The sequence below is a fragment of the Corythoichthys intestinalis genome, chromosome 7 (genome assembly GCF_030265065.1).
Source record: "Corythoichthys intestinalis isolate RoL2023-P3 chromosome 7, ASM3026506v1, whole genome shotgun sequence".
Taxonomy (NCBI): Eukaryota; Metazoa; Chordata; class Actinopteri; order Syngnathiformes; family Syngnathidae; genus Corythoichthys; species Corythoichthys intestinalis.
In genome coordinates, this window is record NC_080401.1 from 39293282 (window position 1) to 39315695 (window position 22414).

The 22414-nt window shown below is 38.5% G+C and overlaps 1 protein-coding gene across 1 annotated transcript; it reads right to left on the reverse strand.

The window, feature by feature from the left end:
• Positions 1 to 3396: 3396 nt before the first annotated feature.
• On the reverse strand, positions 3397 to 22377 carry LOC130918439 (mitochondrial coenzyme A transporter SLC25A42-like). Its single transcript, XM_057840131.1, has 8 exons — positions 22113 to 22377; positions 21709 to 21866; positions 11782 to 11893; positions 11558 to 11583; positions 9243 to 9409; positions 9045 to 9161; positions 8808 to 8959; positions 3397 to 4476 (listed from the first exon to the last, which is right to left on the reverse strand). The coding sequence occupies exons 2-8, from the start codon at positions 21793 to 21795 to the stop codon at positions 4151 to 4153; spliced, it is 987 nt and encodes a 328-aa protein (XP_057696114.1). The 5' UTR covers positions 21796 to 21866; positions 22113 to 22377; the 3' UTR covers positions 3397 to 4150.
• Between the last annotated feature and the right edge of the window lie 37 nt (positions 22378 to 22414).

The window sequence follows — 22414 nt, forward strand, 5'->3', positions numbered from 1 at the left end:
AATGTAATAATCTGCACTTCGCCCTGTATTCCATGGACTGTTTTTATTTCTGCAGAAGACATTGAAATTGGCGGTAAATTCGCGGACTCTAGTGGGACTATTAGGTCAAATTATTTATAATGGTTGACATTTTTTTTTACATTCTGCATTTGTGTGACACAAATATTAAACAACTCTTCAAATTGCATGTACATCTTAAGATATTTCTATGATAATAACTGTTTGATCCTTCAATTATTTTATTTTACCTGACATTTTGTTCTTTCCTTGGCCACAATACAAGGAGTATTAAAGATGAATGCATTAAGACTCCAGTAGTTTCACAATACTTTTGCTAACATGTTTTTTTTTTCTTTTTACACTTGAATGAGTATGTGCTCTTTATTCAGGTACTCCAAAATATGAATTTTAGCTCCATTGATGACAATAAATTGTCCATAGGTGTAAATTTGTCTGTGAATGATAGTGCTGCTATTGTCTGGTGACCAGTCAAGGGTTTATCCCACCTTTTCCAGGTGAATGCCCGTACATTTGTAAAACATGATGGCCACATGCATCACGGCATGCTTCTCTTCTGCCGCCATCACATTTCTCTTCGATTTAGTCCAAGTGTGAACAGCTATTGTCCGCCACGCAGGGGCGAAGGGCTGGAAAGTGAATTATTCATGCCACATTTGAGTACATGCAAATAGTGGGGCGCCCCCTTCTTCTTGGCACGGGGCCAGGTTACCTATGGCAACGGCGCCTTCAAGAAGCATATTTCCAATCCCTCCTCCTTCCATTTCTCGCTCAATCAGTCGCCCCACGACCGCACCAGCTTCCAGTCGGTGGTATTGTCTCGATTGTTGCAATACCGGCCAGGTTGGCAGGACATACCATATTTCACAGTCAAGGTCAGAGGCAAGGGATGAGCGATGAAGGACAGGTTCCCTCATTCCATCCCTCCATGCAGCTGCAGCATCTGTAAAAACAGTGGGGGAAATAGAGGATATTTTTTATTTGAAATGCTCAATCATGCTAAAATTGTAGCACGTTATCAGCTACAGTTTATGTGTTTGAGTTCGCGTTTGCCTTTTGTTGTAATTTTTTGTAAAAACAACCATTAAACATTTTGACAATTTTGACATTTTTTTTTATTTTCATAATTGGAAGTTTAAAAAATAGAGGGGGGTTCAAGTTCAGGCCATGAGGTGACTAAACCCCCACAATCCTCTATGACATGCTGGCGTCTCTTGGCTGCCATCTACTGGAGAACACTACATAAGAGAAAAATGAGCTGTCGTCATACTCAAGTTTGCACTGAAATGTCAGTCATTGCACTGCTAAAGCTACAACATTGTCACATGCATTCACTAAGTAATATGTTCTTAGACATCTGTATCAATCTGGGTACTGCATAATCTTTGTACTACATATGCAATATTTGCACTGCAAAATCGAAATCTATGCAAAAACTGTCATTTGCTCTATCATATCAAGTCAGCTGTCTGCCTCGTAGTAGGAGTACTGTAAACTGTCATATACGCGGTTACACTGCTGGCCAAAAGTATTGGCACCCCTTCAATTCTGTCAGATAATGCTCAATTTCTCTCAGAAAATGATTGCAATTACAAATGCTTTGGTAGTAATATGTTCATTTTTTGCTTGCAATGAAAAAACACAAAAGAGAATGAAAAAAAAAAAAGTATCATTATAATTTTACAGAATACTCCAAAATTGGGCTGGACAAAAGTATTGGCACCCTCAGCCTAATACCTGGTAGCACAACCTTTAGACAAAATAACTGCAAACAACCACTTCCGGTATCCATTAATGAGTTTCTTACAATGCTCTGCTGGAATTTTAATCCATTCTTCTTAGGCCAACTGCACCAGGTCTCTGAGATTTGAAGGGTGCATTCTCCAAACTGCCATTTTCAGATCTCTCCACAGGTGTTCTATGGGATTCAGGTCTGGACTCATTACTGGCCACTTTAGAAGTCTCCAGTGCTTTCTCTCAAACTATTTTCTAGTGCTTTTTTAAGTGTGTTTTGGGTCATTGTCTTGTTGGAAGACCCATGACCTCTGAAGGAGACCCAGCTTTCTCACACTGGGCCCTACATTATGCTGCAAAATTTGTTGGTAGTCTTCAGACTTCATAATGCCATGCACACGGTCAAGCAGTCCAATGCCAGAGGTAGCAAAGCAACCCCCAAACCTCAAGCAACCTCTGCCATGTTTGACTCGGGGGACTGTGTTCTTTTCTTTGAGGGCCTCGTTTTTTTCCCCCTGTAAAGTCTATTTTGATGCATTTTCCCAAAAAGCTCTACTTTTGTCTCATCTGACCAGAGAACATTCTTCCAAAACGTTTTTGGCTTTCTCAGGGAAGTTTTGGCAAACTCCAGCCTGGCTATTTTATGTCTCTGGGTCAGAAGTGGGGTCTTCCTGGGTATCCTACCATAGTCTCTTTTCATTTAGAAGCCAATGGATAGTACGGGTTGACACTGTTGTACCCACGGACTGCAGAACGGCTTGAACTTAATTAGATGTTAGTCGAGGTTCTTTATCCACCATCCGCATAATCTTTTGTTGAAATCTCTCATCAGTTTTTCTTTTCCATCCACATCTAGGGAGGTTAGCCGCAGCGCCATGGGCTTTACACTTGTTGATGACACTAAGCACGGTAGACACAGGAACATTCAGATCTTTGGAGATGGACTTGTAGCCCCATTCTTCCTCACAATTTTGCTTCTCAAGTCCTCAGGCAGTTCTTTGGTCATCTTTCTTTTCTCCATGCTCAATGTGGTGCACACAAGGACACAGGACATAGGTTGAGTCAATTTTAATCCATTTTAACTGGCTGCACGTGTAATTTAGTTATTGCCACCACCTGTTATCAACCACAGGTAAGTAACAGGTGCTGTTAATTACACAAATTAGAGAAGCATCACATGATTTTTCAAAGTGTGCCAATATCATTTTGTGACAATAACATTGCAAGCAAAATAAGTGAAAATATTACTACCAAAGCATTTGTAATTGCAATCATTTTCTGGGGGAAATTGAGCATTATCTGACAGAATTGCAGGGGTGTTAATACTGATGGCCAGCAGTGTATATTACCAGTACATCACCACTTGCTGCTAGTCAGTTATTCACTTTATTCCCAATCTGTGGACACTGTAAAGTGTTTTAATTATTAGCCTTATTGTACTTTTGTTGCACTTTGTCAAAGTTTTAAATCTCGTACTCTGTACATTGACAACAAAGGCTTTCTATTCTATTCGATTCAAAATGTTTTTTTTTTTTTTTTAACTTGTTTACATTATGTGGACGGAAGATGAAAACGTTGTAGTCTATAATAAAACACGCTAATCCTGTTGCATGGAATTATCATAATTAAAATAAAATGAATTATAACACATTTACCTGACATGTTCAGGACAATCAGTCTTTATTTGACTTTCAGATCGTGTACATTTTGTCAAAGGGCCCCCTCATCTGGACAAATGAGGTATAGCTGTGCGTTAATGACGTTTTTTGTAATGCAGAATTCATATCATTGGAAGTACTGTACTCAATAAAGTGGAACTATCATAAACTCGTCTTTGTTTAACTTACAAAATCCGTATATACAATATGCATACATTTATTTAATTACATTGCTCAATAAAGCATATATTTTCACATTTTCTGAGATTTTACCCGAAACACAAATAAAGGAAAGCTTTTACCTTGAAATCCGTCATTCAAAGCTCTATAAAATGGCATAGTGGTCACATATTGTGACGAAGATGCTTTCTAATTGATTAAAGTGACCTTTAAAAAAAAAAAGTAATAAATTTGCCTTACCCACTGATATTCCCTCCCCAAAAAAGCATCCAAATGAAGACATGTGAATGCATTTGCTCGGGCAGCTTTGATATCCCATTTCTACTCACGATAACACTCATAATCACCATGATACTGCTTGAACAGGACAATCATTTCATTACGTGACATTCATCAAACCCTCGTGTGGTCAATCAAGTCAAGGTATGTGGATTATCTTGAAAAGAACATATAATCCAAACACAAAACACACTTCCTAATAGAGCCATTTGTCAATAAAAAAGTGATTGTTTGTGACTTAAGCGTCCATATTTGAGCTTCATTGGTCCCATCTGTGCCTGTCAGTGGGTAGAGAAGCCAATCTGGTGAAATTTGAGAAGAAGGCTGTGCGTTAGGTCGAAGGTGGTGAAGCTGATGCCCACCGCCACGGGCCCCTTGAGCCAGTTCATGCTCAAGCCTTTGTAGAGTCCTCGCACGACGCCCTCGTGGCTCACAATCTCGCGCATGGTTCCCAAGATACTGTTGCAAGCAGAGCCGGTGACACCGGCCGTCTGCATGCGCCGCCGGACCACGTCCAGAGGGTATGAGGCCGACTGTCCAATCAGGCCTGCGCATGCGCCAAAAGCCAGGCGTTCAACGGTGTACGGCTGAGCTCGTTTTGTCTTTTCTAGAAGCAGGACACAGAAAAGATGGTTAAATAAGCAGCGTACAGTTGCAGTTTTTCTATAAAGATAACACAGGTAGCTGGCAAGGGCGTTTTTTTATATTGAACAAAAATTGATACTGATTTAAAAAACAAAAACAAATCTGCTAATAGGTGAATCTGCAATTTCCAAAACCTCCACTAAAAATAACGTTTTACACAGAGGGGGTAGAGTAGCCAAAACTTGTACTCAAGTAAGAGTAGCGTTACTTCAAATGAATATTACTCAAGTAAAAGTAGTCTTCCAAAAAATGTACTCAAGTACAAGTAAAAATAAGTATTTGGTGAAAAGAATACTCAAGTAATGAGTAAAATTGTGAGTAACTGCTTACAAATTTGTTTGATTTTATTGTCTCAGCCCACAGCTATTTATAGGAACTGTTGTTACAATGATACTGTCCGATAACTCATTAGACAACATACATACATTAAGCCAACGGCGAGAGAAAAAAAATTACAAAAATGAAGCATTATTCGTCCAAAGAGCATAAGTGCCCTCTAGCGGAGAAAATAGTTCCTAGTTTGAATAGTGAATCGTTCCTTCATAGTTACTATTATGAAATTAAAAGGATCCCATCTACGGTTTTCCGTGGTCAGTCGGTGCCAAATAAAGAGAGGAAGAGAGGTTAAAATCCGCGCTTTCGAGTCATATTGAGGGCAGTGCTCTATGTCAAATACATAATTTTTTACGGTGCTTTAAAGACGCCATGTGATTGAACAGGCTGGCTTGATGATAGAACGACAAGCTTGCGTCTGATTGGTATAATGGAGTGATGTGATTATTGTTGTGATGTCTCATTGGCGAAATTGGTAGAGCTACTCTTGACATCGCTGGCAACAACAAAAAAAAATCTAATATGAAGAATAAAAAGGAAAAATGTAATGACTCTTGTGTAACCCAAAGTAGCGGTAAAAGTAAAAAGTATGGCTTAGTAAAACTACCGGTACGCTTAGAAGTATTTTTTCTCACTAAAGTTACTCAAGTAAATGTAACAGAGTGAAGAGTAAAGACATGGAACTGGTCAATTGGTCAGTGAGCGCCCTGGACAAGATCTTCTCTACAATGCGATCAGAAACTGGACAATGCGCCTGCCTGGGAAACACTTTAAAGTCTGGACATTTGGAGGATAGCTGGGGAAAATGGCGGCTGCAGTGTCTGACCACACTCAAAGTTGAAGATATCGAGGATGTGTACTTTTCGTTGCGCTGCTGGTTGCGATTCTTCTGCAGGGGCTTGGGGCCCACTTGATTCGTCGGATCATCATGAAAGTGTTGGAAAGCCAAAAGAGATCAGTGGTATTGGCCACTACTGCGGCCAGCGCTATTGCTGGATTGCACGCCAGTCTCTACAAGGTCTGTGATGACATATTACAGGTGAAGAATAACCTAGCGGCATCCAACACTGCCACAACCAGAATGGTAATGAAAATTACTACGGAGCTGCGAAACCTGGAGAGGAATGTTCGTCGGAATGCAGCAAGGAATGAAAATCGCGACTCGGATTAAATCGACGAAATGGGGTGGCGGACACGGCCTTCCATCCATCGGTCCTCAGCTAGTCCCTATCTTCTGGATTGAATCAACTGAATGAACTAACCTCTGAATTATGAACAAGGGGAGGGAAAAAAAAACTTGTAATCACTACACAATCGTAAATGTCAAAAATTGTTATTCGATAATTTCTGCGTCCTACGGTATAGTGAGAGCAGGATTCAAAAAGGTTCGGCTTCTCATGTCTGCCCTTTTCTTTTCGGGTTGAATTAAATGTAAACACATATGAATGCTGTATGTTTGTTTGGGATTGTCATGCCTGAAGGGAAAATAAAGAAAGAAAAAGTACTTGTAACACGGTACTACCCACCTCTGATTTTACATGGCCCATATCATTTAACCTCCACTGCTTGATCACTATTCTTTTGTGATGCAACCAGCTGTCGATCAGTCTTCTTTATTATTATACAAGATATGAGCGCGAGGCAATGGCAGTGACCTCACATTATTTCAGAACAGTTTGGTAGATTCTTTAATACAAGTTTTATTGTCACTCCTGGTTTAGGTTTAGAGTAAAATTCAGTGGTTCTTAAAGTATGGTACTTTGTCTCCCTCTAGTGGCAATGACAGATTCAATAAAATAAACACTTAAACTTGTTTTTATCCACTTCAATACCTTTACTAAGTACAGTCAGTTCTATTTTAGCAAACATCTACTTCAGTTCTGTTTAACCTCAAACAAATAAATTCGAATGCAATATCTTAAAATTTTCAGACACTTACAGTTTTCATTGGACTTTAATGTAAAATATAAGCCAAAAAATAACAGAAGAACCAAGAATTGCTTTTGGTTGTGACTGCCTCTTTTCCTGACATCAAACTGTTATACTTTTCGTTATGTAGCCAAACACCTTATACTGATATTTTCGAATGTCTACATTTGTGTACATTTTTACACTGATATACGATTTGTGTCTCAGCCAAATTCGGTGCAAAAATAACTGGTAGTTGTAGATTTTTGTGTTTTTACTCCTGTAACAAAATTTGTAGAAGCACATTTAGTGCATAGGTATTTTAAAATATATATATTTTTTGCTACTACATTAATACAAGTTCCTCTCGCTACAACTAAAAAGTTGGTTTTGTTTGTTTGCTATTTTATAATTCCCAAATTGTAGCTTAATGCGGAAGTTCAGAATTTTTGACATTAGGCTTAATCTTTGAGTTAGCGGGGGTTTAATTAGTCGGTGGAGATGATTTCAATAAATTCAGTACAGTTAGTTATTTATTCATTTCAGTGCTCCAGAGTGGCTAAGCTAGCGCTAGTCAAAAGTACCATCCTAGCATGCCAATAAAAAAAACGATACTAACGGATCTAACATAAATAAATTGAAAATGCAGATCGTTGTTCAAAATACCTACAATGCTCAAGTAGGTCGAAATCCAGCGTGGGGCTACTGCACCTAAAAACATGTTTTGTTTTCTCCTTGAGATAACTGTTGTTGCGATTTGGTCTAAACAAATAAAAGTTGATTTGATTTTATTTGACTTAGAACACATCCCTAACTGAATAGTATGGACATGGAGGTGACAATGTTTTTTTAGGTAACCTATTGTGGTTCCTCGGTATAATAATTATTATTATTATAGTTATTCTTTGTTCCGCAGCCCTTTTGAGCTCAATTTGACCCCCTTGGAATGCTTCAAAATGCACCAAAATCGGCAGGCAGGTCAAGACCGGTGTTCGGCCATTCCTTACTATGCGGCGAAACATCCTACACAATGCTCAGGGCGCTTGCGCATGCATCCACACGCATGCGCACATTGGTTAGAAGCGGCGAGTACTCACTATTTTTGTTTTTATTTAGTTATTTAGAACCTTTTCACTGCCTCAAAGATACTTTTTGCATGTATTACCCTCTCATACTTTTAACCATTGTGTTTTTTTGTGTTAGCTTTGAACCAGTTGACCACATTAGTCACGTAGCGTATTTAAACCGTCATTATTTGATATAACTACATTTAAGTATTTTCTGCAGGCATTTTTTTAGTACATTATTCCTGTATGCATCTAAACAAAACACATTTAGAGCGCACGGTAGTACTTTAGGTGTCAAATTCGACCAATGTAGGACGTTTCGCCGATGTAAGATATTTTGGCAGAACACCGGTACAATCTTTGATACCGTGTAAAGACAAATTCCAAATACACTATATAGCGCCCCCTAGCAGTCATTCTTTGTCACGCCGACGTTTTGAGCCCTACTTTGACCCCCTCAGAATGCTTCAAAACTCACCAAACTCAACAGCCAGGTGAACACTGGTGAAAACTTTAATAAAATGTAAAAAAAAAAAAAAAAAAAAAAAAAAATCAAAATATGCGTAAATGTGTGTAGCGCTCATAGGAACAAAACCAACATTTCATTTCATGTTTTTTTTTTAAGGTGAAAGAGTAGGTAACAAAGCAAAGGTTAAAACTTAGAACACATCAGTACTATATGAATGGGATACCATACGCGGTGCCCAGACTGCCGTTAGTACTGCATCCAGTTTTCTTTGGGTGGGCAGAGCGTGTCTGTGGGTGGGCACTGCCCCCCCCCTCCCCCCCCGGTAATGGATGGAACCATTGACTAGCGCTAGCTTAGCCACTCCAGAGCACTGAAATTAATAAATAACTAACAAACTGCAAGGAATTTGTAGAAATAAACTTCACCGACTAATTAAACCCCCACTAACTGGAAGATTAAGCCTAATATCAGAAATTCTGAACTTCCCCTTTAAGGAAGCAAAAACCCTGCAGGTACCTGTGTGGAGTTTCTTAAGGGTTTCATAAGTGAAGAATGTGATTCCAGCGTAGGGGATGACACCCAGTATCGTGGGTGTAAAACCTCTGTAGAGGGTCTTAAAACCTTCCTCTTGGGAGATGCGCACAAAGACGTGCATTATGTTGCTGTACCTGTCATAAACAAAATTGACAGGGATGAAATCGAATGGCCTCAAAGTTCAGTATTCGGAATTCATACTACACTTTTGGGACTTACATTTCTTTGGCTGTAACTGCCATGCGAGCGCGCACCATGTCAAGTGGGTACGTCAGCATGGCGGCGGTGGTCCCGGCTAACGAGCCGGCGAGGAAACGCGGGAAGGGTGGAAGAGCTCTGAAACCACGCAAAAAAACTGTTACATTGACAAATACGAAAGAAACGTTGCAAAAAAATATGTTATCCGGCCATGCTTACTTTCCCTGGAAGCCGTAGTGGCCCCCTAGAACTTTTTTGTACTGTTCGTGGGAGCAGAACTGGATGGCTGCGTAGGGCATAACCCTCACCATGGTGGCAGAGTTCCCCCGCCACAAGCTGAGGAGACCATCTTTCACGTATGAGCAGTAGATGACTCTGAATGCCTCCTTTGAAGGCATTAGAAAATGTGTCTTAAAACCACTTTATGCCACGTATAAGAGGTATTAGTGAGATCCAATGGTTCATTCTGACTGGTTCCAAAAGTTACAAAGAGTTAAGAAGTGTGATTTATTATTGTTTGTTTAAATAAAGTGGGAACTGTATTTTTTTTTTTATCTGAAAAAACTTGCTTCAGTGCTTCACTTTTAATTTTCCCCCAAAATTACATTTTTCACCCCCTATGTTTTTACCCAATTACTGTCATTCAGACTATATGCTGCACCTGCCACATTTTACAAGTAAAATATCTGTTCATGTACAGGATAAGCTGCACTGGACTATAAACCCCAAGTGTATTTACAGTGTAAATTTTACACTAAAAGACATGCAGTAAAAATCCATGAATATGATACAGTGTTTGATTTTCCAAAATGTTTCTTAATCGATATCTCTACTAAATTTGGCCACCCAGGAAAAAATAAAAAAAAAATAAAACAAGGATTTTTTTTTTTTTACTTAAAGCAACACTTTGTAACTTTTCAGTTTTGGTCGATTTTAGCGACGCCGGAGGACAAACATGGGATTGTTTTGCCATAAGGAAGACTGCGTTTCTCATGAGGACACGCCAAAACCCGCGCAGAGTCGTAAAATCATGATCTCCCGATCGCCTGCACATGAATTAAATGACATTTCTGTTACCCGCAGCTGTGTGAAGGATGAATAGTATTAAGGTAATGAATCCAGTTGTGGGTAAACAATACCATATGGCGGTTAGCAACCGTGTGGCTAACCCACTCGACCCCAACCAAACTCGTCAGGAGGGTGGGGGGTGTCAAGCCAGCGAGTGAAAGCCGGGCCAATGTTTATTCTGGAGTATCCTTTTATCCTGGTAGCCTCTCTTTTTATTTTTCCTCCTCGGACAAATCTCTTTTGTTGCTCTGCCATCTTTGCAGAATTCCCAAAAGCGTACGCACTGACTTCCCTCTCTATAATGAATGGGGAAAGGGGGAAGTGACGTATGCCGTAAAGCAGCCGGCACATTTGGAATTTTTTGTGTGGCAGGGTTACTGCCAAGCTCCTCAAAGTTTATTAGTGCCTGTGAAAGCGATACAGACCCCCTGAAGATATATAAGAGGTGTCATTCAACTACCATAATTTTCACACTATAAGGCGCACCTGACTATAAGCCGCCATCAGACAAATTTGACACGTAAACGACATTTGTTCAAAGATAAGCCACACCAAACTATAAGCCACAGCTGTCTTGACTGTATTATGGGATATTTACATCAAAAGATATTAACCGGTAACAGTTTATTTGACAGTGACATCATACGACTGTCATAAGACCAAATGAACCATCATGAAGCTTAATTTAGCCATCACATCTCCCTTGGAGGAGACAGTCAACCTCTGCTGCCACCTGCTGTCAACACTGTTGTTGTCTAATATGACTCCTAGCATGCATTGCAGCGCTATAGATGAAAATAACAATCAAAATTCATGTTCTGTGCTAATTATTTCTTCAGTTACTGTTCCAGTTGTTTCATTAATTGCGAGTTATGGTATTTGGTAACACTTTATTGGACAGTGGCACCAAAAGACTGTCATTCGACAATCATAATTATGACATGACAGCGTAATGAGAACAAAAAAAACAAACAACTAAAGTGTTGCCTATTTACCCAAATAAATCAACAAGTAAGCCGCGCTGGACTATAAGCCGTGGGATTCAAAATGAAGGAAAAAAGTAGCGGTTTATAGTCCGAAAATTACGGTAGTTGTCAGTCGAAGTATAATCACAAATGGAATGAAAATATTTTATAAAAGGTGAAAAGTTACAAAGTGTTACTTTAAAACAAAGTTTTTCTTTAGATTTTGAAACTTTTTTTTTTAAATCTCCAAATTTATATATTAATTTCCTATTTTTTTTTAGAAATGAAAATCAAATGTGTTAAACATTTTTTTTACTGTTATAAGTGTGCGTTTTTAATGTATTCATTTTACAGTTGTTTGTATTTTGCAATTATAAATTTTGTTCAGTATATATTTGTATGTGACACACTGTTCCATCTCCGTAGCATGTGATTAAGTCCCATAACACTGAATTTAAAAAAATACTAGTACATTAGTGTACATTTTTGCCAAATTCTCACCTTTGCTGAAAACCGATTTGAGGACACTGTGAAATGGAAAAACAAAATGATTAGAACAAGAAACTGGTAGGCTAAACATCGACTAAGAGGATTAGTGGTTAGTTAACAGTTACATCAGACACTTAACAGTCTGCATTGAGCCAAAGAAAGAACAGGTCAATGAACAAGTTATGTTGAAAACTTTGACACCCATATCTGGGGAATGTTTGTTTTCCGATAGCTACCTTGAAAGATGATCTTGGTACGATCCAAGGGTGCAATAACAGTTTTGGCAACGGCTCCGGCGAACGCGCCACACAACAGAGAATCCAGCGCCGTCCATCTGGTCCTCAAGTCCTATTTGTTCAAAGAACAAAATAATGATAGCACAAAATTAAAAATAGTAATTGTTGCATCTGCTTATCATCATCCAAAACAAGGGGACGTGACCTATCTGTTTATCGTAGGGTGATAACACTTCAATAAAATATGTTTACATGTGCGGTGTCCAAAGCCAATTCACTAAAGAGAACTAATTTTGAGTTTGATTAAAAAAAATGTAATATCTGCCATGTGAATTTCAGATACCTGTGCCTGGTTTTGTATATACCGTATTTTTCGGACTATAAGTTACAATTTTTTTAATAGTTTGGCCAGGGGTGCGAGTTATAGTCCGGTGTAGGGGTGTGACAAAATATCGAAATGGTGATATATCGTGATACTTTGTATCCCAAAAGGTTATCGATATGCTCCTGCCAAGAATGGAGATATCGTTTTAAAAAGGTGTCAGTGTTTAAAAAAAAAAAAAGGGACCAACAAGTTACTACCAAAATCTTCCACCTTAATAGTGTCTCAGGTAACTCTAAGGCTGCCATTGACGGTGCTCGACGCCCAATCCATTTAGACTCGATTATTTTAGTAGCCAATTAATTGATGAACTATTTATTTCAAATAATGGAGTAATCGGATAAGGGACAGAAAAAAATTTAAATACCTGAGCTGAGCCTCAAACGGTATATATATATATATATATATGTATATATATATATATATATGTATATATATATATATATATATATATATATATATATATATATATATATATATACACATATATAGAAAATGAGGATCTATGTACAACAAAGAACTATGGCTAACTTACATAGCAAAAGTCCGATAGCTTAAATGCTATAAAATGCTAACGCTTTTTACAATGCTCTTAAGAAATGGCTCAGACACATATTCCCACAAAAAATTGCTAATTATACCTTTAAACTAAATTACGAATACATTCAAAAAATCATTAGCTCAAACAAAAACTTAGCTTATTTTGGTCTTAACAGGGAGCAGATGGATTCAGCCATGTGAACTGAGGTAGACTACAGGGCCGTATATTCACCCAAATCAATGAGAATAAAAGCAAACACTTAAAAAAAAAAAAAAAAAAAAAATTACAACGCCACTTTAATTAAACGAATACTCGAAGAAGCAAAATTTAATTAGAATATTTTTTTTCTGATCGAATACTCGAGTTAATCGATTAATCGTTGCAGCACTAATTCGACGCCAGAGCATTCGCAGTCATTCTGTCCGATTTTTCGGAGCATTTACAGGTCACTTGCTGTTCATTTACAGGTCATTTCCTGTTGAGTTTTTGTCACTACCTAATCATTTGGGTGATTCTCAGGTCACTTCCTGTTCTGTAACGCAAAATAAACAGGAAGTGACCCATAAAATACCCCCAAATCAACAGGAAGAACTCAAAATCAACAGGTAAATGACCTTAAATGGCCCAAAATTACCTCACTGCCTGGCATTGGCTGCCAATGACGGCCATAGACGTTCAATCCGTTTGAAGTGGGAGGGGTGGCAATGAAGGAACGAATGTTCATTCGCTGCCACACTCCCAGTTCAAATGGATTGGATGTCTACTAGTGATAAACTCATTCCAATTCACAGGAGAAGCTTGTTTTTCTGTTTATTAGCTGTTTGTAGAATATCCTAGAATTATTTCCTGACCAATGTATCGATAATTGTTGTATCGCCATATCGTCAGATCATCGTTATTGTAAGCTTTGTCTTTGTATCGCAAATCGAATGGTATCGTGAGGTAACAAGAGGTTCCCACTCCTAGTCTAGAGTGACTTATGTGAGAAGTTATTAACACATTAGTATATCATTTCACATGTTATTTTCACACTTCGAGTGACAATGATGGTTTGGTAAACTTGATAGCATGTTCTTTATGCTATAGTTATCGTAAGCTACTATATGTCATGTCAACATACCGGGCACGTTCTCAGTTCGTTGTTTACGTGTCATGTAACGTTAGCATAACATACACTTATTCAGCCTGTTGCTCTTGATTCTATTTATATTTTCAAATGCCTTTCAAGAGGACATGTCTGTTCTTGGTATTGGATTTTGTCAAATACATTTCCTCGAAAAATACGACTTAGGCCATGTCTACACATAGCAGTTTTTTTTTCATTTTAAAATCGAGGATCATGCCCTAATCTGTTGGGAAAAAACAACACACCAGAACGTTTGTAGAAAAAAAAAAGCGCCCACAGTCAACCGTATTTATTCATTTTTTAGTACATTCATAACAATGGGCGAAAAATAATTGTCCATAATACCCCCAATCCCTCGCATGTGTTCTTCAATATGAAGCACTGCAAGAGTTTGTAAATAAATGGAAGCAAAAAAGCACCTGTCTAATTTACTCCAAATTTAAACATTAGTCTCATGTGTCATGCAGGGACAAAGTTTGTCGCAGTCAGTGACGTTTCCACAGTTAACACTTCGGTTATCAGTGTCCACATGATGGCGCCAAAAACGCAGAATTTGCACATCTTCACTCTCAGCGCAGTTTTCAATAACCCTTGTTTAATAGGCCAAACTGTAGAAAAAGTTCTTTTTGCCAAGTACCCTGCTACTCAGGTACGACTTATTGTCCCAAAAATAAGGTATCCTGCATTCCAGTTTGAGATATCAGATAATAAGTTTTAACTAGGTCAGGGGTCGGCAACCCAAAATGTTGAAAGAGCCATATTGGACAATATATATATATATATATATATATATATATATATATATATATATATATATATATATATATATATATATATATATATATATATATATATATATATATATATATATATATGTCTGGAGCCACAAAAAATTAAAAGCCTTAAATAAGCCTAATAACAAAGGCAACACATGCTGTATGTATCTGTATTAGCTTTATTAGCCTACTATCAAAATGACTAAGTCGGCTAAAAATTCCTTAACGAGCCTTCATGATTTAATGTTTATTTCCCCTGCAGTGCATCCAACGCACCAAGTGAATACTCTGTTCATTACTCATTATTACTTCATTACAATATTAATGAATTGTTGAATTGCTTTTATTAAATTATAGAAATACAATAAAGAAATCTGATTTTTGATGTCATTTTTATTTTGAGGTTTTGAAAAACAACAAAATGGAATGTGAATAACATGCCTCTTATCTGGGCAGGTCTTTGATTTTCTTCATTATCTCGGTTTTGGTTTTGAAGTCTGCATCTGTGAATGGTTTTCCACGCTTTATTATCTCCCGGGTTGCAACAAAACATGCAGCAGTAGTAGAGTTTGGCGATGCAATCCACTTCTTAAATCTATTTTTGCGCTTAACTAAGTTCTTCAGAAGTAATGGAACCACACTTTTTCTCTCATTCCCAACTAGACTACCGGTTTGTTTATAATAGCCCCCTTCCTGGCATCCCGCCCTGCTGATAGAAATGTGTGTCGCAGGCTATGACGCAAATCTTCGTTGACAGAAATGTTGAAATTTAATATTTATTTTACACATTTTTACAGCACTGTGTCATTTTTGTCCTTCTACAGAAACCATATGAAAACAAAAAATATATTTCCCTCAATCATCTTTTTCCATTTTCAAACATTTTTGAAAATGCTCCAGGGAGCCACTAGGGCAGCGCTAAAGAGCCACATGCGGCTCTCAAAACACAGGTTGCCGACCCCCGAACTAGGTGAAATTACATTTTTCAGTATCTACAACACGACTTACAACACTTGTATCATGAGAAAACAATGTTACATCTTGATAGTCAAACTTTACATTTAAATTTCAAATCTGTATGCCAGTTGGTTAACTTTTCTTTATACATGAATGACAGACGAATGTGAATGTTAAGTTAATGAAAGGTTACTGTCACAATAGCAATAAAAATACCAAGATGGATGTTAAAAATGGTGTGGTTTTTGTTTTGTTTTGTTTTATTCTTCTCTATTCATATTTGTCTGGATTCGCAAGTCATGGCAATCCACAAGATTTGAGGTTTTTAGTTTGTTGTTGTTCTTTAAGTTTTGTTTTGTTTTCTGAAAACGTTCAAGTAAGATTTAGGCTACTAAATTCCCTTCACATTGTTTTCTATGAGGGAAAATAAGCATCCCAACCCAATGGATTACATTCAAGTTTTGAGGTTAAACTATTTATGTATGTGTTTGTGCACATGCTTGCACGTGCTTCTTTTCTAGGCCTCAAGGGCAGCTGAACCCAATAAAGAGCCACTCCAAGTGATAAGAGTTGCCTCACTTAAAAGAAAGATAAACGTGCCATTTCGGGAGTCTTATTGAGGTCAAATAACTGGAGTTTGATCATACGACATGTCGATTTGAAACACATTGATAATATAGTGTTAATATAATATTAACAGTCTTGGAATGTGTCTGCTTTACCTTTGGCTTCTTTCTCAATTTTACAGATGTCTCTACTGGCTGCTCAGTACATATTGATGAAGGCAATAATTTGCCATCAATAGTAGAATGCAGGCTAAATCTGCAAAATGTGTGGTCTTCTTTGCTTACAACACACACTGTCAGAGGATGAATAAGTTATTATAATTATTTTTCAAGCAGACACAGGGTACACCAAGAACTGGTAATCAGCCAATCACAGGATACACATTCAACACATGTAGGGATAACGCTAACCTAAATGTTTCTATTCATATTATTTTTTAGCATTTTTCCGTTTATAGATTAGATCAAATAGTTTTCATTCATTTTCACACATTTTTCATTGTGGTCAATGTCCCAATTTTGTCATTCAGCCGAGAGACAACAAAACCTTAAAAGTGTTCTATTTCATTTTATCAACTGCCATTACAAAAAAGACTCTGACACCAAAATGGTGATTTTCTAAAAAAATTTTAATTGATATATTTGTGTTTCGGAATTGATTATTTCCATACAATTTATGTAATCCATGGTATAATTCTTATCATTCCCCAAAATATATTTCTTCATGTCAGATTTCTTCAACTGTCTTTTTTTTACCCTTCAGACAAACAAAAAATACTTTCCTTTATAAAAGAAGAAGAAGAAAAAAAAAAACACTAGTGTACCACTATAGGCTGAAGACTTTGATATGCTTATTAACTTAACTAGCTAACGCCTAACCTACAGGCAACAACATGTCCGCAAGTAAAAAAAACAAGAAGAAGAAAAATGAAAATCTCTGAGGATCGATGCATATGCATCCCTAGAGTTTATCTACCAAATTTCAATGTAATCCATCAACGAATAACGGCGGAATACAAAAAAAAAAAAAAAAAAAAGCTATAATAGTAATAATATATAATAGTTTACACACCCCCGGCAACAACATGAGCGATAACTTGTTAGGCCTTCAGCCATTAACATGTTCACCTGCAGGCAATTTAAATTCCTTTTCATCTTTAGGAGGAACTATTATTATGCTACCTAATTGTACTTGCATGCTCTCTCGGGTTAATTACACAACTGAACTGACAACATTTCTTTATCCATGACTAACAGTTAACAAAGTTCATAAATGTTACTTTGTACATTCCCTTTTCTGTCAATAAAGGTTTTCTTGGCAGTTTGACTGTAACTGATTCATTCCATATGTACTATTTCCTATGAAATCAGAACACTTGTAAATATGAACATGTGCTGTCATCTGACCCAGTTTCAGGCCGGCTGCTTGCTACCTTCCTGCTATTTCCAGCCAGCAGAGACAAGCCTACCAACTACTGCAGAACGCCTTTACTGGCAGTGTCACAAAAACAACAGAGCTGAACGGGGGGCATGCATGCTATTCATTTGAAAGCCATACCAGAAGCCATTTTAGTCAGTCTGTCATGATGAATATGATGTTTGTCATGTATGTCTCCACCCTTACTTTCGAGGTTTGATCGTTTTAACAGTGACGGGAGTGGTGAATTGGTAGTTGCCATCTACAGACATTTAACCATCTATTTCACAACCTGCTTGAGGCTTATGTAGTATTACCTGCTTTTCATTCGTGAATAACACAGGTCACAGCTTGAAAAGAACTACTACTTCTTAACTCTTTTAATGTCAGCCATTTTAAGAAAAGACAACATCAAGAGAGCCATCTAATTAGAAACAGTTGGACAGCTATTTGTAGGCCCGAATCATATTGTTTTATGACAACGTAAACATGTACACTACCTAATCAAAGAAAAGATTGTCTTCTTAAATTAAAAAAAAAAGAAAGTTTTTTTCAGCTTTATTCTGTTCTTCATTGCTCCGCAGTAGAACGTAATGTTTTGTGAAAAGATTTTTTTGTACAACAGTGACACTAATATATAGATTTTAGTAGCACTTCAAATATCTCACCCATCCCTATAAGAACTGTGCATTTTTCATATATAGGGCACAACGAATTATAAGGCACAGTAGTAGTAGTAGTAGGGGTTGAGGTTGCGTTATACATACCAATAGATGGAGCTGCGCTAAAAGTAATTTCATGCCATGATTAACCAGTATTGATCCATATATAAAGCGCATTGGATTATAATGCGCACTCTCTGCCTTTGAGGCAATTGAAGGCTTTTAGGTGTGCCTTATAGTGCGGATAATACGTTAATTGAAGACAAATGTAGTAAACGGCATTCGACATTTGGATGCTAGTGGATAACCTTTTACGTCATTTATGTCTGTCATCGATGGCGATTGATTTCCAATCTATCTTGACTGGGAGGATATCAGCAATCGTTCGACCACTGCCAACCCTCTCATTCAAAATTGATTAGACATCTACCACCATCAATGGCAGCGAAGTATGATCCCTCAAAGCCAGCGATCCCAGTTGAAATGGATTTAATGTCTATCACTGTCAGTGAATGAGTTAATAGTAAAAAGTTTTCCCACCTCTGTGTGACATTTCTGCAAGCTAGTGATACATTTTTCTAGTGACTCAAAACTGAACCAGTTTTCATTTTTGCACTATTACTGATGTCAAATTGAACATTTTTGTACTCAACCCAAAGTGCTCAACAGTGCAAAACAATCCAACAAAAAAGAACATTAAGAAGAATTAAAGCAACACTATGTAACTTTTTAGTTTTGGTCGATTTTAGCGACAGCGGTAGTGTTTTGCCTTAAAGAAGACTGCGTTTCCCATGAGGACCAGTGCACACCCACATAGTGTAGTAACATAAATCAATCACAAATCAATCTACCAGTGGCATGCAGATGGATTAAACGGCATTTCTGTTTCCAGCAGCTGTGTGAATGATGAATAGTAATAAAGTAATGAATCCAGTTGGGGCTAAACAATAGCATATGACAGTTAGCAACTCTGTGGCTTAGGGGCAGTTTAAATGGTGACGCTCCAAAGAATACGACAAATTTCATATTTGCATTTATATGGTTCCGTCTCCATTCGAACAATGTCGCAATTCCGCGTGAAAATGATGTAGTATTCATGCCAGGCTTTAGGGTGGAGTGCAGATTTACAAGGCGACAGCCAGTGATGCACTTTGACACCAACAACCTCCTCAGCCCGGAAGACAACGTAACCGCCAAGCGCCAACTCCAAGCAATGGCATTTTTCTTTTGCTCCAAAAGGCACAAAAATGGAAACATTAAATATATTTCAACTAAAAATATTATAAAAACCGTAAATTAAAGCCGACATTCCGCCATTTTTGCTGTTTTTAATGTTTAGTAACAGAGCTGCACACGCCCAATGTGACGTGTGCAAGTCCTGACATCATCGGCGCGAGAGCTTTCCATTGATATGGTTGTGGAGCAAACCCCCGCAATCGAATCCTTCCACTTTGAAACCCGGAATCAAAGGTTTTCGCCTTCTGTTTTTGCCGACACCATATTAAGGGCCGTTTACATGGTGACTCTCCGAGAATACGAAAAATTTCAAATTTGCTTTTATATGGGCCCGTCTCCATTCGAACAATGTCGCAATTCCGTATGAAAACGCTGTAGTATTCATGCCAGGCCCTCGGGGCAGTGCAGATTTACAAGGCGACAGTGAATGATGCACTTTGACCCCACCAAAGTTCCTCAGCCCGAAAAAAATGATGCCCGCCCACTCGAAGCAATGGCATTTTTCTTTTGTTCAAAAAGGCACAAAAATGGAAACATTCAACATATTTAATTTAAAAATATTATTAAAACAGTAAATTAAAGCCGACATTCCACCATATTTGCTGTTTTAATGTTAAGTAGCACCGCTGCACACGCCCAATGTGATGTGTACGAGTGCTGACGTTGTCGGCGCGGTCTCCCGCCGCGGGAGCCTTTGATATGCATGCCGAGGAAGCCCCCCCCCCCAAGCCCCCGCAATCGAATTCTTCCACTTCGGAGGCAGGATTCAGAATTTTTCGTCTTCGCCTTCCGTCTTCGCCAACACCATATGCACGCGAGGCCACTCCACAACACAGTCATTGCGTCTTCGTGTTACAGAGTCGCCATGTAAACTGCCCCTAAGACAAAGCCATTCCGAAACATAATCATTGCGTCTTGGTGTCCCAGAGTCGCCATGTAAACTCCCTCTGAGGGGCAGTTTACATGGCGACTCTGCGACGCAAAGACGCCATGACTGAGTTGCGGACTCGCCTCGCGTGCATATGGTGTCGGCGAAGACGCAAAATTCTGAATCCTGCCTCGAAAGTGGAAGAATTCGATTCCGGAGGAATGAGGGGGGCTTGCTTCGCATGCATATCAAAGGCTACTGAGGATAATGTCAGCACTCGTACACGTCACATTGGGCGTGTGCAGCCAGCGGTGCTATTTAACATTAAAAACTGCAAATTGCGGCACGCCGGCTTTAATTTACTGTTTCAATAATATTTTTACATTTAAATATTTTGAATGTTTCCATTTTTGTGCCTTTTGGAGCAAAAGGAAAATGCCACTGCTTCGAATAGGCGGGCATGTTTTCTTCCGGGCTGAGGAGCCCCGTGGGGTCAAAGTGCATCATTCGCTGTCACTTTGTAAATCTGCACTGCCCCCTAGGGCCTGGGATGAATACTACATCGTTTTCATGCGGAATTGCGACATTGTTCGAATGGAAACGAAACCATGTAGATGCACATTTGAAATTTTTCGTCTTCTCGGAGAGTCTGTGGCTAAGCCCCCCCACGCGAACTCGTCAGCAATGATGAGTTCGGTTGGGGGGGGTCGTCACGCCAGTGAGTGAAAGCCGGACCAATGTTTATTCTTGAGTATCCTGGTAGCCTCCCCCTTTTTTTACTCCTCGAACAAAACTTTTTGTCTCTTTTGTTGCTCTGCCATCGTTGTGTGAAAGTGTTCTCATCGACTTGTGCCTTTAAAATGAATGGAGAAAGGGGGAAGTGACGTCATGTCATTCAACTAGTTGTCAGTCGACACATCATCACAAATGTGATGAAACTATTTTAGATGGGTTGAAAAGTTACCTAGTGTTGCTCTAAAGCATTATTTAAAAAAAAACACGAGCAAACCAGCAATTTAAAAATAGAAGAAAACATGATAAATAAAGGAATCTAAATGTTAAAGTGACGTTTTTACTGAGAGGCTTGTAGCAAATGAAATGTTCCAGTGTCACTGAAAACGTTGAACGTCCATCGCCGTCAATACACGGTCAATATGTTTAAAAAAAAAAAAAAAAAAAAAAACTATGCTATGCTAAAATGCCATAAAGTGATTTGCTTCCGCCCCAAAATATAACATTGATTAAAAAGTTACTCATAAAACAGTTATTTCTCTAAATATTGAAGATATTTAATAAACACTCAAATGGCAATCACTCAAATATGCATGTACTGTAGTTCCGTGATAATCCCTCGAAACAAACAGTTACGCAACATGCAAATTCAAAAGGAACTCACCTTGGTTTGACTAGTAGCTGGCAGGGTGAGAACAGTGGCCTGGGCAACTGGCAGGCGGCTCGGGTGGTCGTGCACGCGGTGGGCCATGAGTGCCCCTCACTAGTAGTGTTGGAGACCCTCACGCACACTCATGATGGAAAACCAGGGCAGATTGATCTCTGCAAAAATAAATACAGTTTAAAAACACCCGACAGTACAGCTTGTTCCCTTTTTTTAAAATTTCCTTTTTTTATGCATGAAGTTGTTCTGCGCATGTCCATGCACAACAGTGTACACAAACAAGGGGGTAAGCAAGCCCCCTTTCAATGACAAATAACAAGTGAGTCGTTGTGACATCCCCAACCACAAATCTAGTTAATCAATTCAGCATGAATTGCGATAAAAAGTCATATTTCGGATTTTACCTGAAGAGGTTTTCGGCGTGTTATGTCAACATTCCTGCATGGACGTCTTGTTTTTTTTCCTTCGCAAGATGATCCAAGCGCAACTCAAGTCTAAAGCCTTTTTTGTGTTGTAGAGGGAAATGATCGTGAAAGACAGGTGTCAAACGGTCTAGACTCCTATTTATAGACGATTTACGCGAGTGAAATGAATCCGTGTTCAGTCCGTACTGCTGCGCACCAGATTATTTGTGCATGACTGAAACGGTCTGCGTCCTCAAGAAAGTGGGACGACACTGCCCACTGTTTTGGACTACAACGCCCAC

Bases quoted from the DNA above. Each gene is read 5' to 3' on its own strand.
- LOC130918439 (XM_057840131.1), bottom strand. From the start codon at position 21,795: ATGGCCCACCGCGTGCACGACCACCCGAGCCGCCTGCCAGTTGCCCAG. The intron at 9,410-11,557 runs GTGAGAATTTGG...ATGCCTTCAAAG, and splicing joins CAAATCGGTTTTCAGCAAAG to GAGGCATTCAGAGTCATCTA. The intron at 4,477-8,807 runs GTACCTGCAGGG...TCCTGCTTCTAG, and splicing joins CCTTAAGAAACTCCACACAG to AAAAGACAAAACGAGCTCAG.